Below are 20,751 nucleotides of genomic sequence, written 5' to 3' on the forward strand. Positions count from 1 at the left end.
GGGCCCTAACCTAGCCCTTAGGTAGCCCAAACCCAGCCCGACTATGTACATATATGCATATATAGATACATTTGCATGCATATATGCACATATGCATACTCTTTTTTGGTAAACCATACATATATGCATACATTTATATCAAATTTTAATGTTGGTTGATTAACCAAACCAAGCCCATCCCAAGCCTTGGACAGTTACCTTGGGCACAATTTGGGCTCGCGCCTTAGGAACAATTCTTAGGGTTATGCCTGGATTGAGTTTAAACCCAGCCCAGCCCACCCAACTTGCACCTATAATCATACATAGGCGGAGCTGGACAACCCCAAAACTTTACTCTTGGTATAATTCCATCAACCTTCGATGTGTTGCAGCATCTTTGGCTCTCTCACTCTATCATCTTAAGATGATCAATCTTTTTCCATAGAGGTTTCAAAGTTCAAAATAGAGTAAGGAATTTCTCTTACCGTTTGAGATTATTTTCCTTACTTCAAAGCTAGTAGGCTTGAGCAACATTCAATACCTGAGAATTATGATTTAGATACACTATCCCATATTTCTTTTGTAGTTCTCATACACATAGTTTTTGCTAAGATTGGGTTGCATTAACACTAACCTCTCTTGTAATCAACAAGCATGCTTCATGCCTATTGTATCTGGCTCTAAATCAACTCCTATAAGATGACCAAGCTTTCCATGACCTCCATTGTACATAAGAGCAAGCTTATCCCATTCAAAATGATTACTCCCATCCAATTTCATAGTTGTTATCTAGGAATTTGAACACTTCCCTGCAAACTGCAATACCCAAAGCAGTCCCAAATAGGCCTCTTGCTTCTCTATTTGATGGCTCCATAGGGACTTACAAAGTTCAAATATATCCTTCTCAATATCACACAGCACATGGAAGAGAAAATCAAAGACAAAAAAAAAAAAAAAAAAAAAAAATTGATTACTTTCAGCTGGACCAAATTTAGCAAAAATAGAAAAAGAAAAATAGGGAGTTGTCCACTCAATTCTTCACAGAATCTAATGAAACTTGGATTTATGCCTCTAGAAATATCTTAGTTTAATCTTTAGCTCTACATGAGGTTTGATGAAAAGTGTCCAATTGAATCAAACCTTTCTGCCTATGATTTTTCTTGATATATGGGCAAAATTTTCTGTAACCAAGCTCTAGGAATCAAAGTTGCACCAGACATCTCGGAAATCTATAAAAAAACGAGATATATGAACCATTGAACAGCCTTTTCAATTCTCCATACAACCTACTAATCCTAGATATGGGCTTCAATCATGAAGAGGAAGAAAAGCTTGTTTTAGTACCAACTTGTGTATACTAACTACTAAAATCAGTAATAAGCAAATAGAAATAGGTAGAAGAATAAAAGCGAAGAGAGAATAAAGATAGAAAGAGTAAATTGAAAGGGAAAGAGTATTTTTTTTTTTTGCTAATAAATAAAAAAGGAAATTTTATTAATAAAAAAGAGCACCAAATCCAATGATGAGAGATCACCAGAGTACAAAATAGCTCTACAAAAAAAAAGAGAAAAATAAATACAGTTCAAAGAAAATTGACAGCAACATTAGTTTCTTGATTCTAACTTGTTAGAGCTAGCCGAATAAGGGTAGATTAGTCAATTAACTTCTGTTAAGTTATGTGCTTATGTGGCAGTCTTAATAGAGACTTCCTGTCCCATACTTAAGTGGGGGCAGTTTAGTCTTTATACTACTAATTAGAGCCTAATCCATATTAAGGGTCGACTGATAGGGTTTAACCTATTATGTTCGACTGTTCTTTCATCTTCTTCTTCTTCTTCTTCTCCTCTTCTACTGGTTCGGACTACTGTAGCAACAGAGAAAACATGGTATCAGAGCAGGACGTTGCCCTCTAATCTCCTCACAGATTCGTGACCTGCTCCTTTCTGTTCGTGACCTCTTCTTTTTCTTCTTTCTAGGCTGACAATGGAGAATACAGGTTCGGCCTAGGTCTGAGAACACCTCAGTTTCTCTTTCTCTGCGCAGAACCTCTTTTTTTTTCAAGAGAACAACTTCAGCAGTGAATGGTCGACTGAAGCTCTCAAAAGAAGGTTGGTTAACTCTTTTTTTGTGCTGTTGGTATTTCTGGGTTGAAAGTCTTCAAAAATCTGCGAGGACTGATCAGAACCTAGAGAACTAGGTTGTTTGTTGCCTTGGTTCTTGGAAAAAGGTCCAAGAACAGGCTGTGTTTACAGTGGCCGAATGGTGTAAAGGTTACTGCAGGTGGCCGAATGGTGTAAGGGGTACTGGCAGTGGCACTAGTTGAGTTTTCTTTGGAATTGTAGTGCCCTCTGAAAAAGGTCAGACAGGTCTCTACCATGTGTGACAGCTATGGCTGTGTGGTGGTGATTGTGATGCACAATCTCTGTTGAGTAGCTGTAAGAGGGCTTGTATGTGGTCAGTAAGTGCTGAATTAATGTCAGTGTGATTCATGGTTTTGTGAAATCAGTAGTGGTGTGAACAAGAACAAAAGTTTGTGTACCTATCATTGTGTTTGGGGACTGTTGTAGTTTTTGTAACATCAAACTCCTGCCTGACAGCAGTAATTAGTTGGTGACTGGGAATTCAGATTAAAAGCAGCATTGGAAGAGCATCATGGCAGCAACTGGAGATGGCTGTAGTGATCAGAAACCTAGTGTGGTGATTCCCTCTGACTATCTGGGTGTACAGACGACTTCAATTAAACTTAATGGTGAGAACTATGTTCCATGGGCCAAGTCGGTAGAAGTTTTTCTCAAGGCAAAGAGGAAAGTGAAGCATGTGAAGGAAGATAAGTCACCAGCTGACTCTTCAGGGTTTGATGATTGGGAACAGGAAGATGCCCAAATCATGACATGGTTATGGAATAGTACGGAACCCAAAATAAGTGCCAACTTTATGTTCTTAGATACAGCTAAGGACATATGGGAACATGCCAAGAAGTTGTATTCTGGGCAGGATAATACTACAAGGGTATATCAGCTCTATCAGGAGTATTTTGATCTGTAGCAAGGGAATAAAACACTAGAAGAGTACTATGCCAGTATGAAGAACCTCAGATATGAACTCAATGTCTATCATCCCCTCACTCCAGATGTTAAGGTTCAGCAACAACAGAGGGAACAACTAGATGTCACTAGGTTCTTAGTGGGGTTGAAATCAGAATATGAACCAGTTAGGGCCCAAATATTAGGGGGCTCTACTCTTCCTACACTTGAGGAAGTGTTTGCACGACTTCGTAGGATTTCTTTGGGACCTATAGAGAATCCCACACAGTCTGACAGATCAGCATTTGTGATAGCCAGAGGAAGTGGACGTGGTACTAAAGGGGGAGGACATGCCTCCCAAGGAGGTCGTGGTGGTTTCATATTTGGCCGTGGTGGTGGTCGTGACTCAGGGGGAGGTCGTGGCAAAGGAAAAAGTAACTCTACAAGGAAGTGTACCCATTGTGGCAGGGACGAACATTCGGTAAATTTCTTTTATGATCTCCATGGCCCACCTTCTACATGGGCCAATCATGTTGTAGTTGGTGGGGTTGATGTCAGTGATAACCAACAGGCAGATCTAACTCCTTCCACATTTACATCTGTTTCCGGGAAGGAGATGGTGAGTGTACTGTTAGACAGTCTTTGTATGCCCTTAGCTTCAATCAGAATGATGTACTTTTGACATTTATTGTAAATGAATAAAGCGCATGTTTGATTCATGTTCTTGTGGTTTGTTTCTGTGTTATACCCTTAAACTGGATGCTTAATGAGACTCGTGTTAGTTTAGAATGTTCACAGCCGGTGGGTCGGTCTGGGGAGACCTATCCTGACAAGGCTGACACTGATGTGCCACCAAGTCGGTTGGGGTGGCCTGTCTCAGCCGCCAGGGTGAGACCCAAGGCACATGCAGTGTAGGATTAATTAAATCTTTGAACCGGACCAGATTTCCAGTATTGCCCTGGACCTTGGAGATTGATGGGCAAAACTGGAAAGTTACACCTGACCCCTAGACTCGATTATGATACTGCACTAGGTGTCGGATTGGGCTGTCTTTGATATGCCAATCAATGAGATCCTTAGCGGGGCTCAAAACCTGGGTATGTTGGGCCAGTCTGAGAATTCATCTAAGTGGGTGATCATAGTGACAGGATCAGCCCCTTTGTCGGACAAAGGTAATGATCGGGGATGCACTCTCTCTAATGGAAACCAAGACTGCCGGCAGCCGATTTCAATCGTTGAGATTTGTTTTGCAAAATATATTTTATATGAGATATAAAAGTATATATATTACGGTTTCTAAAATGTTTGCAAAAGGTTTTAATTCCCGGGATCCACATAAGCAGAGAGTGCAACATTGTTCCTTGCAGCCGAGGGAGAGGCCCTCTCTTGTCGGGCAGTGTTTGATCATTATGGGCTGAGAGGTTAAGTGTAAGGCCACTGAGGGTAATACCTGATGGGCTAATCTTGCATCTGCCCAAAGTCCCTAGGTTTTTATAAGGTGGCTTGGCTTAGGGACCACTTAATGTAAGTGTTGGGCCCAATAGAAGCCCATGTGATGGGTTTCAGGGGGTGCACTGCCCACAACAGTGTATTCGGCCAGGCCTTGTAACAAAGGTTGGGCCGAACCCATGTGGCTAATGTGTAAATCAATGCTTGGGTCCCACGCCATACAAAGAAGCCCAACTGGGCAGCAGTTTGGAAGCAGTTTGAGCACATAGACTTATTGGGCTTAAAGCCCATTTCAAACTGGCATGTTTTAATTAGTTAAATAGAAGGGGTGGATCTGGGATTAAATCAACAGATAGGATAGAGTCCTACCCTATCCACTCAGAGAGACCAGATCTGAATTCAGATCTGGAAACCTCCTGATAAGATCAAGAGAAGGCTGATCTAATCTGTAGATAAGATAAGGGTCTTATCCTTATCACTTAAAGAGAGTCCAAATTCTGATAATGATCTGAATTAGGAAACTCCTGATAGGATCAGGAGCTGATCTCTTTAAGCCTGTAAAAACAGGAAGGGGCGAACGATCCAGATAATCCAAGCATCCAGAGAAGACATCTACGCCATCTTCTGCTCTTGCGTTCTCCTCCAGTTGCCGCCTCACTGCAAGTTCGATCTCCTTGGTGGGAGAAGATCAAGAAGTTTTCTTGATATCAGTCTTTGGAGAAAGGCTGATAGGATGTTGTGCTCACTGCCTCCATTGGATTCTTCCTCAAGAGTTTAGTTCGTGGGACGGACCCTGCTGATTCTGCTCCTCTATCCACTGTGTCATCTTCAGTGGGAGCGGTCTTTGGTGATCTTCTTTAGGCGTGAACACCTCCATTGAGAGATACTATTTCTCTGTATCAGGTATACCCCTCTCCTACTGTTTCGTTTCAAATTTGGTTCGGTTTATGGTTCAAGATTGATCCTTGAAAAATATGATTTTTCTAAAACAGGGAATACGATTCCCAATGGAAGGGAGAAAAATTTTTGAAATTTGTCCACCCTATTCCGCAAGTTTTGGGCATACATGTGATGGATCTCTCACTCCCTTCATGTTCCGCGTGATGAGTATGAGTGGTTCCTCCAGACTACTTCACAGCATACTACTGCCACCCTTGCCCACTCAGGTATAGCTTGTCTGTCATCCAAACCCTCTCCCTGGATTATTGACTCTAGAGCCTCTGATCACATGACCGGGTCCCCTCTCTGAAACTTCCACATCTCAAACTATTACCCTTGCCAACGGTTCCTCTTCCTCCAGACTACTTCACAGCATACTACTGCCACCCTTGCCCACTCAGGTATAGCTTGTCTGTCATCCAAACCCTCTCCCTAGATTATTGACTCTGGAACCTCTGATCACATGACCGGGTTCCCTCTCTGAAACTTCCACATCTCAAACTGTTACCCTTGCCAACGGTTCCTCTTCTCCCATTTGTGGTGTTGGTAATGTTGACACGGCTTCTCTTTCTTTATCATATGTTCTATATGTTCCCAAATTTCCATTCGATCTTATGTCTGTTAGTAAATTAACCAAGACTCTTAATTTTTCAGGATCTCAAGACGAGGAAGAAGATTGGTGGGGGGCATGAGGCTGGTGGATTGTATTACCTTGACGGTGGTGGATCGTCAGTTGCACTTCAAACTTCTCTCACTCCTCTACAGTGGCATTGTCGACTAGGACATCCATCTCTCAAGCCACTCAAGATACTGGTTCCGTCTTTGAGTCATTTGTCGTCATTACAGTGTGAGTCATGTCAGTATGGGAAACATCGTCGTGTTCCCTTCAGTCCTAGAGTTGAAAGTCGTATGTTGAGTCATTTTGCTTTGGTTCATTAAGATGTTTGGGGCCCGATCAAAATAGAGTTTTATAATGGTTACAAGTATTTTGTCACTTTTATTGATGAATGTTCAAGGATGACATGGATTTACTTAATGAAAGAAATGAGTGAATTATTTTCCATTTTTCAAAAATTCCATGCTGAAATACGTACACAATTTGGTGTTTCAATCAAAGTTCTTTGTTCAGATAATGGTCGTGAATACTTTCTTACTACATTTCAACAGTATTTAGAACAGCATGGCATCATTCATCAAACTTCATGTGCATCCACTCCTCAACAAAATGGGGTGGCTGAACGAATGAACTGTCATCTCCTTGAAACTGCTCGGTCTATTCTTCATCATATGAGTGTTCCTAAACGGTTTTGGAGTGATGTTGTACTTACTGCGTGTTTCTTCATTAATCGGATGCCCTCCTTCATTCTTCATGGTCGGTCTCCCTTCTCTATCTTGTTCCCACCTTGTCTCCCTTTCCATTAACACCTCGTATCTTCGGTTGTGTGTGCTTTGTTCACAATCTGAATCCTGGAATAGACAAACCGGATTCACGCTCCATTAAGTGTGTCTTTCTTGGCTACTCTCGGATTCAAAAAGGGTACAAGTGTTACAATCCCATTACTCGGAAGTGCTATGTCTGTCCTAATGTCACTTTTTTTGAGTATGTCCCCTTCTTCTCAGGACCTGAAGTATTCATGTCTCCACCTTTGCTTCCTCTTCCTATTCCAGTCAGTGATCCCGTTTTGGGTGTTCCTGTTGGGGTTGACCCTTCACCTCCTCCAGTGCAGATCCCTACTGAACAACCACTGATCTGGCACGTGTATACTCATCGACAGACACCGGCTCCTTTAGCTTCTACCTTGTCTACGGATCCTGTTGTTGCTCCTGTCCCTGAACCTTCAAGACTTGATCTACCCATTGCTTTACGAATAGGTAAACGTAGTTGTACCCTCCATCCCATTTCCAATTTTGTTTCAGTATCTCGCCTTTCCGCTTCACATCGCCAGTTTGTTTCACTATTGTCATCTATTTCTATACCTAAGAATGTCCAAGAGGCTCTTAGCTCACCTGGGTGGCGGCAGGCAATGGAGGTGGAACTCTCTGCCCTTCAGCATACTCACACGTGGGAGCTCACTACTCTTCCACCTGGTAAGCATGTTGTGGGTTGTAAATGGGTGTATACTGTTAAATACTTGCCATATGGTAGTGTGGAGCGCCTGAAGACCAAACTTGTTACTAAAGGTTATTCACAGTTGTATGGTGTGAAATATATGGAGACCTTCTCTCCAGTGGCTAAGATTGGCTCTATCCGTGTGTTAATTTCCCGGGTAGTTATGTATGATTGGCCCTTGTTTCAACCTGGCATTAAAAATGCCTTCCTTCATGGTGACCTTATGGAGGAGGTATATATGGAGCAACCACCTGGGTTTGTTGCTCAAGGGGAGGATGGTAAGGTGTACAGACTGAAAAAGGCAATTTATGGGTTGAAACAATCGCCTCATGCTTGGTTTGGGAAGTTTAGTGAAGTGGTGAAGAATTTTGGAATGAAACAATGCCAAGTTGAACATTCAGTGTTCAGCTATGATTCAGAAGCCGGAAAGATTTTATTAGTGGTCTATGTGGATGATATTGTCATAACTGGTAGTGACAAATTGGGGATCGATAAACTAAAGGTTTTTCTGCAAAATCATTTTCAAACAAAAGACCTTGGGACATTGAAGTATTTCTTGGGTATAGAAGTTGCTAGATCAAGACAAGGTGTAAACCTGTGCCAAAGAAAATATGTTCTTGATCTACTGGATGAAACATGACCATTAGGTGCAAAACTGGCTGAAACTCCTATGGAACCAAATGTTAAGTTGAGCAGTGATACAGGGGAAATATTTGATGATCCCGGAAGGTATAGACGGCTAATGGGGAAGCTGAACTATTTGACTATCACGAGACCAGACATCTCCTTTGCAGTCAGTGTGGTGAGCCAATTTATGCAGAACCCTCGTATACCTCACTGGGATGCAGTTCTTAGAATTGTAAGGTACCTGAAGGGAGCTCCGAGCCGTGGGTTATTGTACAAACCAGGAGGAAAACTTGAAGTAATTGGGTATACAGTTGCAGATTGGGCAAGCTCTGTGTCTGATAGAAGATTTACTACAGGCTATTGTACATTTCTTGGAGGAAATCTTGTGACATGGAAGAGTAAGAAGCAGACGGTTGTGGCTAGAAGCAGTGCTGAAGCTGAGTACAGGGCCATGGCACACACTATATGTGAATTAGTATGGCTGAGGAATCTCCTACAAGAAATCGGGTTCTCCATGGATAAACCTATGAAATTGTACTGTGACAATCAAGTTGCGCTCCACATCTCATCCAACCCAGTTTTTCATGAGAGAACAAAGCACATAGAGATTGATTGCCACTTTGTGAGAGAGAAGGTCCTTACTGGAGAGATAAGCACAGAACATCTGGGCTCAGGTGATCAATGGGCAGATTTGTTTACAAAAGGCTTAAGCTTAGGGAGAGTGAACTATATATGTAACAAGCTGGGATTATATGACATATATTCTCCAGCTTGAGGGGGAGTGTTAGAACTAGCCAAACAAGGGTAAATTAGTCAATTAACTTCTGTTAAGTTATGTGCTTATGTGGCAGTCTTAATAGAGACTTCCTATCCCATACTTAAGTGGGGGCAGTTTAGTCTTTATACTACTAATTAGAGCCTAATCCATATTAAGGGTCGACTGATAGGGTTTAACCTATTATGTTCGACTGTTCTTTCATCTTCTTCTTCTTCTTCTTCTTCTTCTTCTTCTTCTCCTCTTCTACTGGTTCGGACTACTGTAGCAACAGAGAAAACATAACTCAAAACCAAAAACCACTCCCAAGATCTTCCTTGGAAACTCCTTCAAATTCTGGTACAATAAGAATCCACTCCATAATTCTTTTATTGCATACACCACTATTTGATCTCTTCTTTTCCCTGTCTTCAAAGACCCTCCTATTTCTTTCTTTCCATACTTCCCAACAAACGGCAAAGGGTACACAACTCCAAGTAATCTTTGTCCTGATGTTTCCAATACATGACCAAATAAAAATCCCCATATGTATTTCATGTAGAAACAACCAAAGGATAGGTGCATTACATTCTCTTCAACAGCTTTACATAAATAACATCTTCTTGCCATCTAGACTCCCATGCTTTTAAATGGTCCAAAGATAGAATGTTGTACATGACTACAAGCCAAGCAGATGCTTCCACTCTTGGTGGAATAGTTTCCTCAAGGTTCTTCCCCTTTTTCTTAATCACATCAGGTTTATCTGAATTAGGGTAAGAAAATCAAATTTTGGGAGGATTTGAGGTTGGGTGACACTCCATTAATGGAGTTATTTCCCTCTTTGTTTGTCCTTTTAGGGGAAGACCTACTTCTGACTTCTTGGTTCAGTCTCCATCCCTTTCTGGTTTTGGTTATAACTTGGGCTTTCATAGGAATTTGAGGGATTCAAAGGTAGGACTTGACCATAATTGTTACAATTGTTGGACAGGGTTTATATTGATAACAGTAAAGTGGATAGCTGATTGTGGATTGGTCATCCTTCTGGGGCTTTCACTTGTGCTTCCATTTTAAAATGTTGGCTTCTTCTTCTCAGTCTTCTGCACATTTTCCACTTAGAGAAGTTTGGGGCTGCCCAATCCTCCTTAGGGTGAGTGCTTTTTGTTGGGAGGCTTTCCATGGTGCAATCAACACATGTGACTTACTACAGAGGAAGAGACCTAATTGGTGAGTTCTATGTGAACCAAATGGTGAAACTGCCCATCACTTTCTCATTTCTTGCCCCTTTGCTTGCTATTTATGGGATCGATTTTTCTTTCTGTTTGGTTGCAGGTGGAACACTCAAAATAGTTCAAACAGATTGTTTGATCTCTCTACTTTCAATTGGCCTAAAAGAAGGAGAAGACTACTATTACAGAACAAATCTGTACTGGTTTTAGCCCTAGATTAGCAGAGAACAAAGACAAAAGAAAGAGAAAGAAGAGAAAAAGGAGAAAACCGGTTCAATCTAGAGGACTATTCCCTAATCGGCGAAATTGTATCAAGTAAATTACATAAAGACTCTTATGCCCCAAATTAAGTATGGGGCATATAACTTAAACTTGAACATAATAGACATTAAATAACACTAATAATATACTGAAGACAAAACTACCCCTGTATAGTCGACTTTAACACTCCCCTGCAAGCTGGTGAGTACATATCAAATAGTCCCAACTTGTCACAAATGTAATCCACTCTTCCCCGACTCAACCCCTTAGTGAACAGGTCTGCCCATTGGCTTCCTATGTTTACATATGCAATACTTATTACTCCACTGAGCACCTTTTCTCTCACAAAGTGACATCAACTTCTATGTGCTTTGTTCTCTCATGGAAAACTAGATTAGATGAAATGGAATGCGGACCTACGGCTTGGTTGCAACAATAAAGTTTCATGGAGCGATCAATTGTATATCCCCATCTCTTGTAGAAGTTTCTTCAACCATACTAGTTCACATGTAGTGTTGTCATGGCTCTATATTCAGCTTCTACACTACTCCTTGCTACCACGGTCTGCTTCTTACTCTTCCATGTCACCAAATTGCCTCCAAGAAAGGTACAGTACCCTGTAGTGGACCTTTTGTCAGATATTGAACCAGCCCAATCAGCATCTATATATCCCTCTATCTCAAGATTTCCTCCACCCTTATATAACAAACCACGACCTGGAACTCCCATCAAATACCGGACAATCCTTAAAACTACATCCCAATGTGGAACTCGAGGATTCTGATTTTCTCCACCCTTATATAACAAACCACGACCTGGAACTCCCATCAAATACCTGACAATCCTTAAAACAACATCCCAGTGTGGAACTCGAGGATTCTGCATTAATTGACTTGCTACACTGACTGCAAAAGATATATCTGGCCGAGTAATGGTTAGATAATTCAACTTTCCTACCTACCTTTTGTACCTTCCTGGGTCCTCAAACTCCTCACCTACATCACTACTCAACTTGACATTCGGTTCCATGGGTGTTTCAACTGGTTTGCCACCCAACAAACTTGTCTCATCCAACAAATCAAGAACATACTTCCGCTAGCACAGATTAATACCATGCTTAAACCTTGCTACCTCTATCCCCAAACAGCAGTTTAACTTCCCAAGGTTCTTTGTTTGGAAGTGATCTTGCAAGAATGTCTTCAACTTGTCAATTCCCAACCTATCACTACCTATGAGGACAATGTCATCTACACATACTACCAATAAAATCTTCCCAATAGATGAATCATAGTTGAATATTGAATGATCAACTTGAACTGTCTTATGCCAAACTCTTTCACCACTTCATTAAATCTACCAAACCAGGCATGTGGAGACTGTTTAAATCCATAAATAGCCTTCTTGAGTCTGCACACCTTACCATCCTCCCCTTGATCAACAAACCCTAGTGGTTTCTCCATGTAAACCTCCTCAAGAAGGTTACCATGTAAAAAGCCATTCTTGATGTCAAGTTGAAATAGAGGCCAATCATACATAGAAGCTAATGAAATCAAAACACGGACTGAACTAATCTTAGCCACAAGAGAGAATGTCTTTGTGTAGTCAACACCATATAGCTGTGAATACCCTTTTGCCACCAACCAAGCCTTCAACCACTCAACACTACCATTTGGGAGATACTTAACAATGTACACCCATTTACAACCCACAACATGTTTTCTAGGAGGAAGAGTGGTGAGATCCCACATATGATTATGAGCCAAATCGAAGAGCTCTTCTTCCTTTGCTTGGCGCCACCCTGGGGAGGTAAGGGCTTCCTGGACATTCTTAGGAGCAAAGACAAAAGATAACAAAGAAACAAATTGTTGATGAGAGGCAAAAAGGTGAGATACCGAAACATAATTAGAAATGGGATGAAGAGTGCAACTACATTTACCTTTCCGCAAAGCAATGAGAAGGTCAAGGTCGGAGAGAGGGGGTGAAACCAGTGCTAAAACAATTGTCGGATCCGTCGACGGTGAAGAGACTGGAGGAGTCAGTGCCTGTCGATGCATATACACTTGTCTGATAGGTGGTTGTTCAATAGAGGGCTGCACTAGAGACAACGATTGAGAAACAACTGGACCTGGAACTAGAACTAGAACTGGAACAAGAGGGATGTGATCTGCAATCGTAACTGGAAGTGGAGGCAGAGAAAAAGAGGAGACATCCGACCCCGAAAAAAAATGGAACAAACTCAAAAAACGTAACATCAGCATAAAAATAATGTTGAGAACTGGGATTATGACACTTATACTCTTTCTGGGTTCTAAAATAGTCGAGAAAGACACACTTAGTAGATCGTGCATCTAACTTATCCATTCCAGGCCCATGATTATGAACAAAACAAGCACACCCAAAAATCCTAGGAATGAGAGGTAAATGAGACAAAGAGGGAAACAAGACGGAGAAGGGAGAATGACCTTCAAGGATAGACAAGGCCATCTGGTTAATGAGAAAGCAAGATGTAAGTACAACATCACTCCAAAAACGTTTGGGAACATTCATATGGTGTAAAAGGGACCAAGCAGTTTCCAAGAGGTGGCGGTTATTTCTTTCAACAACCCCATTTTGTTGAGGGGTGCAAGCGCATGAGGTTTGATGAATAATACCATGTTGTTCCAAGTATTGCTAAAAAGGTGTATAAAAATATTCTTGGCCATTATCAGAACGAAGGAATTTAATAAGCACACCAAATTGAATACAGATTTCAACATGAAACTTTTGGAAAATAGAAAACACTTCACTCATTTCTTTCATAAGACAAAGCCATGTCATCCTTGAATAATCATCAACAAAAATTAAAAAATATTTGTAATCATTGTATGACACTATTTTATTTGGGCCCCAAACGTCCGAATGGACCAAAGAAAAATGACTTGACAGACAACTATCACTCCTAGACCTAAAGGGAACATGATGGTGTTTCCCATATTGACACGACTCACAAGTAACTTGAGAGATTTAAGAGATGGATGACCAATCCGACAATGCCACTAAAGAGGGAAAAAGAGACGACTGAAGAGCCACCACCATCAAAGTAATACAATCTACCAGCTTCATGCCCTCTACCAATCTTCATCCCCGTCTTGAGATCCTAAAAAACACGAGGAAGGGAAAAAAGTGGAGTAATTAAGAGGCTTGGTTAATTTACTAATAGAAATAAGGTTAAAAGGAAATTTGGGAACATACAAAACTAAGGACAAGGGTAAGGAGTCTAGATTAACATTACCAACACCACAAATAGAAGATGTGGAGCCACTAGCAAGGGTAACTATGTGTGAAGTAGGGGACTGACAAAGAGAAGAAAACACACCTAGAGTCCCAGTCATGTAATTGGAAGCTCCAAAATCAATAATCCAATGGAAGGATTTGGATGCAAAACAAGCCATACTTGAGTGGGCAAGGGTAGTTGTATTCTGCTATGATGTAGCCTAAAGAAACAACTCATACTCATCAATATTCAAGGGATCAATTGTTTTTGGATTCATAAGAAAGTATTCTTGTTCTAAGCCTAATAGAGGTAGTTGAGGCTTAACTTTAATTCTCCTTAATAAAATTTATTTTTCTATTGCTGATAAAAAAAATAATGTTTCCCCAAACTCCTCTCACACTGTGGTTTAAAAGCGCAAGATGAAAAAAAAAAATAAGGGACAATTTGTGCCCAAGGCACAAAGCGCAAGGCAAGGTGTGCGCCTTTTCGAAGCAAGACACGAAATGCAAAATGAAAAATAGAAAATAACAAATTTTCAAAAAATATATATAAACATAATATTAATAAAAAATATGAACTTAAATATTAAACATGGACTTGTTTGGGCTTTCCTCAAAGGGCTTTGCCATGGGTCCAGGGGGCATAGCCCTTGGCCCAGCCACTAGGTTAAAAAGAGAATAAAAAGCACAAAAAATAAAAATGGCACACACCTAGGCTGAAGCGCAAGGCACACCAAGCATGCGCCTTTAGAAAGTGTTGCACCTAGGCCTAGACAACTAGGCACGCCTTTTAAATCACTTCTCTCACATTCGACTTCTCCACCTGATTCTTTGCAAGAGCATTGTAGAAAGATTTAATTAAGAAGATGCATTCTTAGCTTCCTACCACCACCTTAAGTCTCTTCATCCACTTTGCACTTCTACCGCCTACAACAACTTTAATAACAAGCTACGCATTCCTCCATCTCCCAATAAAATAGAGGCCTTCTAAATTTCAGACAGCACACAACCCTTTCTTGGGTTATTTCAAAACTTTTTGAAATAGACACATTCTTCCTGCTGATGCTGTACAATCGTGGACACACATCACAAAGTCTGCCAAATCCCCACTCAATCATCTTCCCAAAACTTTATGGATGACCCATCACCCACCTTGTAGGAGACAAAATTCAAGAAGGCTGAGCGAAAACTCATAATTCCTTTCCATACACATTATTCCCCAAAAGAAGAATTCACCTCCTTCCATTCCATTGTTTATATTATGTCAAAGGGGAAATGCCTTAAACCTCACCTGAGTTTTCTGAAAAGACCTTAAACCTCCCTTAGCTTTTGGGGATATAGACTTAATAAATCCCTTCTGTTACTGTGATGTTAGCAACCTAACCGAAATTGTTGATGTCATGATTTTATACCAAATTTTACCATGAACTTTGACGATGAGAAGAAATGAAATCCAATCACTAGATTCCCCCTTGGCCACACCACCGGCAGACATCTTTCTCCTTCCCTCCCCCCCTCCCTTCCTTGCTCCCTCCAAAGGTGCCACTACAGATTTGACACCAGATAAACAGTGAATATATAACTAGATCATAGTTATGGTACAAGCTCTAGAACCTCCAACCTGCTGCAACCAAGCTCAGAGGACAGACATGTGACCCTCCCTTGACCGTGTTAACGACTATGCTTTTCCATTCTATTTTTTGGTGATTAAAATCCACAAACAAAATCAAGAAAAATGTATACAAAGTCAAGGAGTCCTAGCAAATCAAAAGACTTCAACTCCTAATAGATTTATTATCTTAAGGCATGGAACACCAAAAAAAGCACAATCGTGTTCGTCACCACAGGTCACGGTAGACCTGTTCTTTTGCATTCAATTTGGGAACTAATTCTTGTACCCATGTTGGGTTCAACCTTATCGCTTATTTCCCCCACCAGCCAACAAAAAATTTAAAAGTTGGGATACGACATGGCCTGGCGGCCACCTGATTAATTTCATCGTTCAATCTCAACCATCCATTTTAAATACCGGCTTCTCTTTGGAATTCTTTTGAGTTCTCTAGTCTAGCATGAATCAAGAGCTTGAATGATGACTCCGGCTAAAGGGTCATTTGTTCTGTTTTCTATTTGGTTTTGTAGGAGTAATAACTCCAATCGTGCTCTGAGTTGCTATTTGATTTGCATGGTTAATAGATTTACAATGGGTCTATTTTCCATTGGGTTTTATCAATCCTTCAGTCATTTTCTGAGGACTTGTATCTGAATTTTTACTAATGTTAGGATTTATCTATTGATTGGTGTGTCATAGACATTTGAATGGACTAGGCTGACAATCAAACATTGAAATGTTTGATAAATGATGCCACAGAATCCATAGTCAACCAATTGGAGAGATAGCCGCAGATTAATCAGTGGTATCCTTGAGAAGCACAGTGTGTGCTCTGGTCCCCCATGAATTCTAAAATTGGCCTTACATTATCTCTTTATGAAGTTCATGAAGTAGTTTATGAGAATTGCCTCTGTAGATTCCACACTCAAAATAAATTCATGAGAATTGCCTCTGGCTGACTGGGAAAACTAACTTTCTCTTCCATTTGGAGCCAGTTCTTTCTTCTCCATCATGACTGCACTCCCTCTTTGAGGTTTCCCATCTGCACCAAAATACCTGTAAATAAAACTTACATTGTTGACAATTGGTGCAACCTGAACCTGCCTTACCCATTTAACTTTGATAACACTAATGGTGGGGGGACCAGTAACCACTATGTTAATTTCTGTTAGTTTATGAGATGCTGGGGAAAAACAATGTCAGATTGAATTGAAAAAAAAAAAACCAGTACCCAATGTTGGTCCCACCAATCAGGGGTCTTGGGAAGGGTAGACTGGATACAGTCCTAACCTTTGGCATTTTCTGCACAAAAGTGGCTGCCCTCATACGCAAACCCGCTCACACATGCCAGCCCAAGATTTTACCTTTACACTAATAACTGCCCCTAATGTCAAACTGAATTGTGATTGGAAATACTAGCAAAACATGTGACATTAGTCACATTACTACAGTTGTATAAGATGCTAAACCATAACAATATTGGGGAATAATAAAATATAATCTAGTAAGATGATCAGAACATTTTCTTCAATAGCCACTTAGAAGTCACAATGGTAAATATCATACCTCAACTCTGGGCTTCTTGATCCTAGAAGTTGCAGTTGACTCCAAGTCAGATGTCTCAAGACCATTCATCTGATTGAAACTATCATTTATGCTGCCATCTGGTGACACAATGTTTAAGGGCATAGCACTTGTATAGCGCCTCATTTTCTTTGTTGCAGAACTTCCATCTTGTGAGATCAAGTTCCTTGCTTGCAAACGGGACTTAGTCATAGCCACCAAATCTTCACCAACTGCTGCTCTAGATCCATTACCAGGTGCTGATCCAGCTATCCTATCAATCATGCTGACAACTGAACCAATGTCACTGACAGAAGCACTAAGCACTTTAGGTGATACTGATTTTACCTGAAAAAGGTCAACAGCATAAGAATTCGCAATACACATAGCTAGCAAAGAAAATTCAGTAAACCGTACACAACCATAAATCATTTTGGACATTTATTCAACTAACCACATTAATTAGGCGCTCAAGAGGCTGCTTTATTACACTTGATTTGCCTGAAATCATTATGGATGAAGTACCCTGATTTCCATCTGGACTAGTAATCTCTGCAAGCAAGGGGGAAGCAGATATCCCCGGTGTGCCAATAGCAAGAGACTGAGCTGAGGCTAATGTAACAGCTGTTTGTGGATGCCCTACATTTCCTGCATTTGAGAGTGAAGCAACAGTAGAAGCCTGTATTTCAGAGTCACCTGGTATTGGAGATGGAACCAAGGGAGGTGAAGGTGAAGGAACAACAAAAGGGGAATTTGCAGACTGCAACGGTGTTCCAGCCTTTGGAAGAGATGTTAGTAGACTTTTCTGATCTATCTGTGGAGAAGAATGCTGAGAAATTTGTGGGGATGAAGCTTGAAGGAGTTGTGGAGAAGAAGTAGGAAATGTGGCGCCTGTTTTTAGTGGTTGATGGTTATATGCTGGATATTGGCTTGCAGAATTATGTGGCTGAAAATTTCCTGATTTAGCACCCATGCCCTGTCTCCCTTTAAGGTCACCTACTTCATTCATATGATGAAGCTGCGGCATTTGGTGTGCCTGCAATTGTGCAGGCTGTTGTTTTTGTTGGTGTAAAGGTGGCTGCTGCTGCTGCTGCTGGAATTTCTGTTGCAGTTGTAAGTGATGCTGCTGCTGTTGTTGCTGCAACATCAGCTGCTTCTGTTGCTGAATCAATTGGGTATGCATTGACCTCTGTTGAAATTGTTGCTTTAATTGTTGAGAAGGCATCACCTGTTGCTCCTGTTGTTGCTTCAAATGCTGCTGTTGGAGCATATTAGCATTGGGCTGAATGGGACCGATGTTAGGCTGCAAAGCATTAACACTGCCATGTGACAATGTGCTAATGTTTGACTGTTGGGACATACTCACAGTACTCTCCTGTAGAGATCCCGCAGCACCCTGCTGCAAAGAACTTGATGCATTTCCCTGTCCTGACTCCAAATTAGAACTAGACTGCAGGGAATTCATCACATTTGGCCGTACATTTGGTAAATGTGTTGACGAAGGAGGTAAAGAACCATGCGGCATACTGGTCACAGCAGTTGACTGCATTGATGTTACAGAACCTTGTAAATTAATTGGTTGAATTTGGGGGTCATGCTGCTGTTGCAGCTGAGATATTTGAGGTTGCTGCTGCAGCTGAGGAATATGAGTCTGTAGTTGCTGATGCATGGAGTTTGGAAGGACACCAGGTGGATGAGATTGTTGTTGTCCCTGCAGTTGTGAAGGAACAGGCTTCTTGGGCCTGTTTGTATTAAGGATATTAGTTATCTGCTTCTCAAAACCAGCCATTTTATCCTTGTAAAATAAGCAATTAGCTTTGGGCACTTGCAAGAAATTTATAATGCGCTCCAATACATTTTTAAACATTTTAAGTCTGTTAATATGTTCTGAATTTGGAGGCTGTGGAAGAGAATCATTCTGCAAAAAAAAATCAAAAAGAAATTATAAATGTGGGAAGAAAAGGAATAGTAGACATGAAGATATCAAATGCCTAGGGTCCAGATATTGATGCTTTTGGGCCAATATCTATTGATAATCAACATGATGAAATACAATGATGGTCAAGTACCTGATGGCATTTGAGAGCGATCTTCTGGTACATTTCATTAATCTCAGGTAAATACATTTCCTTCATTGCTTTTATCTGTGCAAAGCAATCCAGTAAAACTTTCAATTATAAAAGGCATAAATTTTCCAATGAGAAATATGTAAGAAGCCATTGTCCGAAAGAAAATTGCTATGCTCAACATCCAAAACCACCATCATAAACAATTATCTTCCCCTAAAATAAGATTCATGTAGTAAGGATATATGGCACACATAAAGGAAAGAGTGGTATAATGCCATACATGTGATATAACAACTGAAGCCACAAGAAGCCTTATCCTATCTAACCATTCCATTCGATCAAGGGAATTATCTTTCTTAAAGGCCTTAGCATGCTTGAAAGACAATGCAAAATTCATGTTCATAAGGCTTTGGTAAAAGTTTTATGCTAGTTGCCAACTAATGCAATCCTCCTTTATCTGCACATGGATAGTGCAATACAAGCTCAATACTGTCAGAGTCACAGATCATTGCATGACATAAAACAAAGGAAATTATCAAGAACTGGTAGTGGAACTCACAAAGAGAACAACTTCACAATATGTTGATTATGTTTAGCAAGATTTTTTTGTAGCTAAACATGCCAATGAACATTTTCAATAACAACAAGGTAAGGTAGAGAGATGAACTCTACCATAGACGTATCTCTGAACTGCAAAACATTTAATCCTTATATATATTGATCAATAACTGAAACAGCTTTATTAAATTAAAATAAAGGTAGAGAGGTACAAAGGAGGGAGAGATGAACTCTCTTAACTCTCCCATAAAAGAAGATTACAACAAAGCCCAAAACAATCGATTCCTTCCCACCCCTTGTTTGGCTAATGTAAAAGCAAAGGAAATAGCCTCTCTTTTTATCCACTGAAAAGATACCTCCATTTCTTGTAATAACCGTCTAATTATCCCCTTCTCATAAATGTGGCTCAACCACCCAACATCCTTGCCTTTTGCAGCCAGTTTATAACTAGCTTTGAATCCCCTTCAATTACCAATTTGCAAGTCCTTAACTTTCTGAATTCCTTCCATAACAGCTAACATTTCAGCCCTCAAGGAATCACCTTCCCCAATTGGACCTGAGTGCCGGGTGAAATGCAATAATATTACTTTACCTTCATCATTTAATCCTTGTATATTTGCTATCAAAATCTATTACTTTCACCTCTTCAACTATTGCATTGTTCTGTCTGTGTTGTGTTTCTATATAGAGCATTAGATCTCTGCTAAAAGACGAACACTCGTTACAAAAATAAGTAGAGGTATCTATGTTCTTATAATTTTATGTGGGTACATACATACACATATATTGAATATGCATCTCTTAGTAAAGTTAGTTCGAAATTTCAAATATTGTATGTTTACCACAAAGTCATCGGTTCAAGTATTATAAGGTTACTTTCAAGTAATTTTATTCATGGAATACAATATCGAAATCATTTTTAGTTCATTTTACTAATAACATATAATACTATGATCACTTTTAGTGTAATTTATTAATGGTAGTCAATCTGAATCCAAATATTAACAAATTAAATTTGGATTTAGGTATGTCCAATATAATTGGATCTGTTTGCAGCCCTAATGTATATACGTTTCACTCCACAGATAATGACATAGGACTGAATAAACCATAACTCAGTTCATATATAGAATGTTGATAAACATCATCCTCATCTATGATACCCGGATACCAGTACAAGAGTGCAGTATCATGTTGGACACTTCAATTTTTAGTGTAAATTTCATATGCAATACCATATCCATTCATGTCCTTGCAGTATCCAGGTAACATAGATCATCATCAGAAGAAGCAGGAGTAACTACTGCCATTACCATTCAATGTTTTTAAAGG

At 40.2% G+C, this 20,751-nt stretch overlaps 1 protein-coding gene across 2 annotated transcripts in view; it reads right to left on the reverse strand.

Moving 5' to 3' along the window:
* LOC104588278 (mediator of RNA polymerase II transcription subunit 15a-like) overlaps window positions 1-20,751 on the reverse strand; it is a 37,176-nt gene that overhangs the window by 5,354 nt on the left and 11,071 nt on the right. For both annotated transcript variants that reach the window (XM_010246136.3, XM_088892070.1), the window contains exons 7-9: window positions 18,862-18,936; window positions 17,247-18,710; window positions 16,796-17,140 (exon numbers count right to left, since the gene is read on the reverse strand). In XM_010246136.3, coding sequence (XP_010244438.1) covers window positions 16,796-17,140; window positions 17,247-18,710; window positions 18,862-18,936 — 1,884 coding nt within the window. The remainder of the gene's footprint in view (window positions 1-16,795; window positions 17,141-17,246; window positions 18,711-18,861; window positions 18,937-20,751) is intronic.

This window comes from Nelumbo nucifera, chromosome 7 (genome assembly GCF_055504915.1).
Source record: "Nelumbo nucifera cultivar China Antique chromosome 7, China Antique-T2T, whole genome shotgun sequence".
Taxonomy (NCBI): Eukaryota; Viridiplantae; Streptophyta; class Magnoliopsida; order Proteales; family Nelumbonaceae; genus Nelumbo; species Nelumbo nucifera.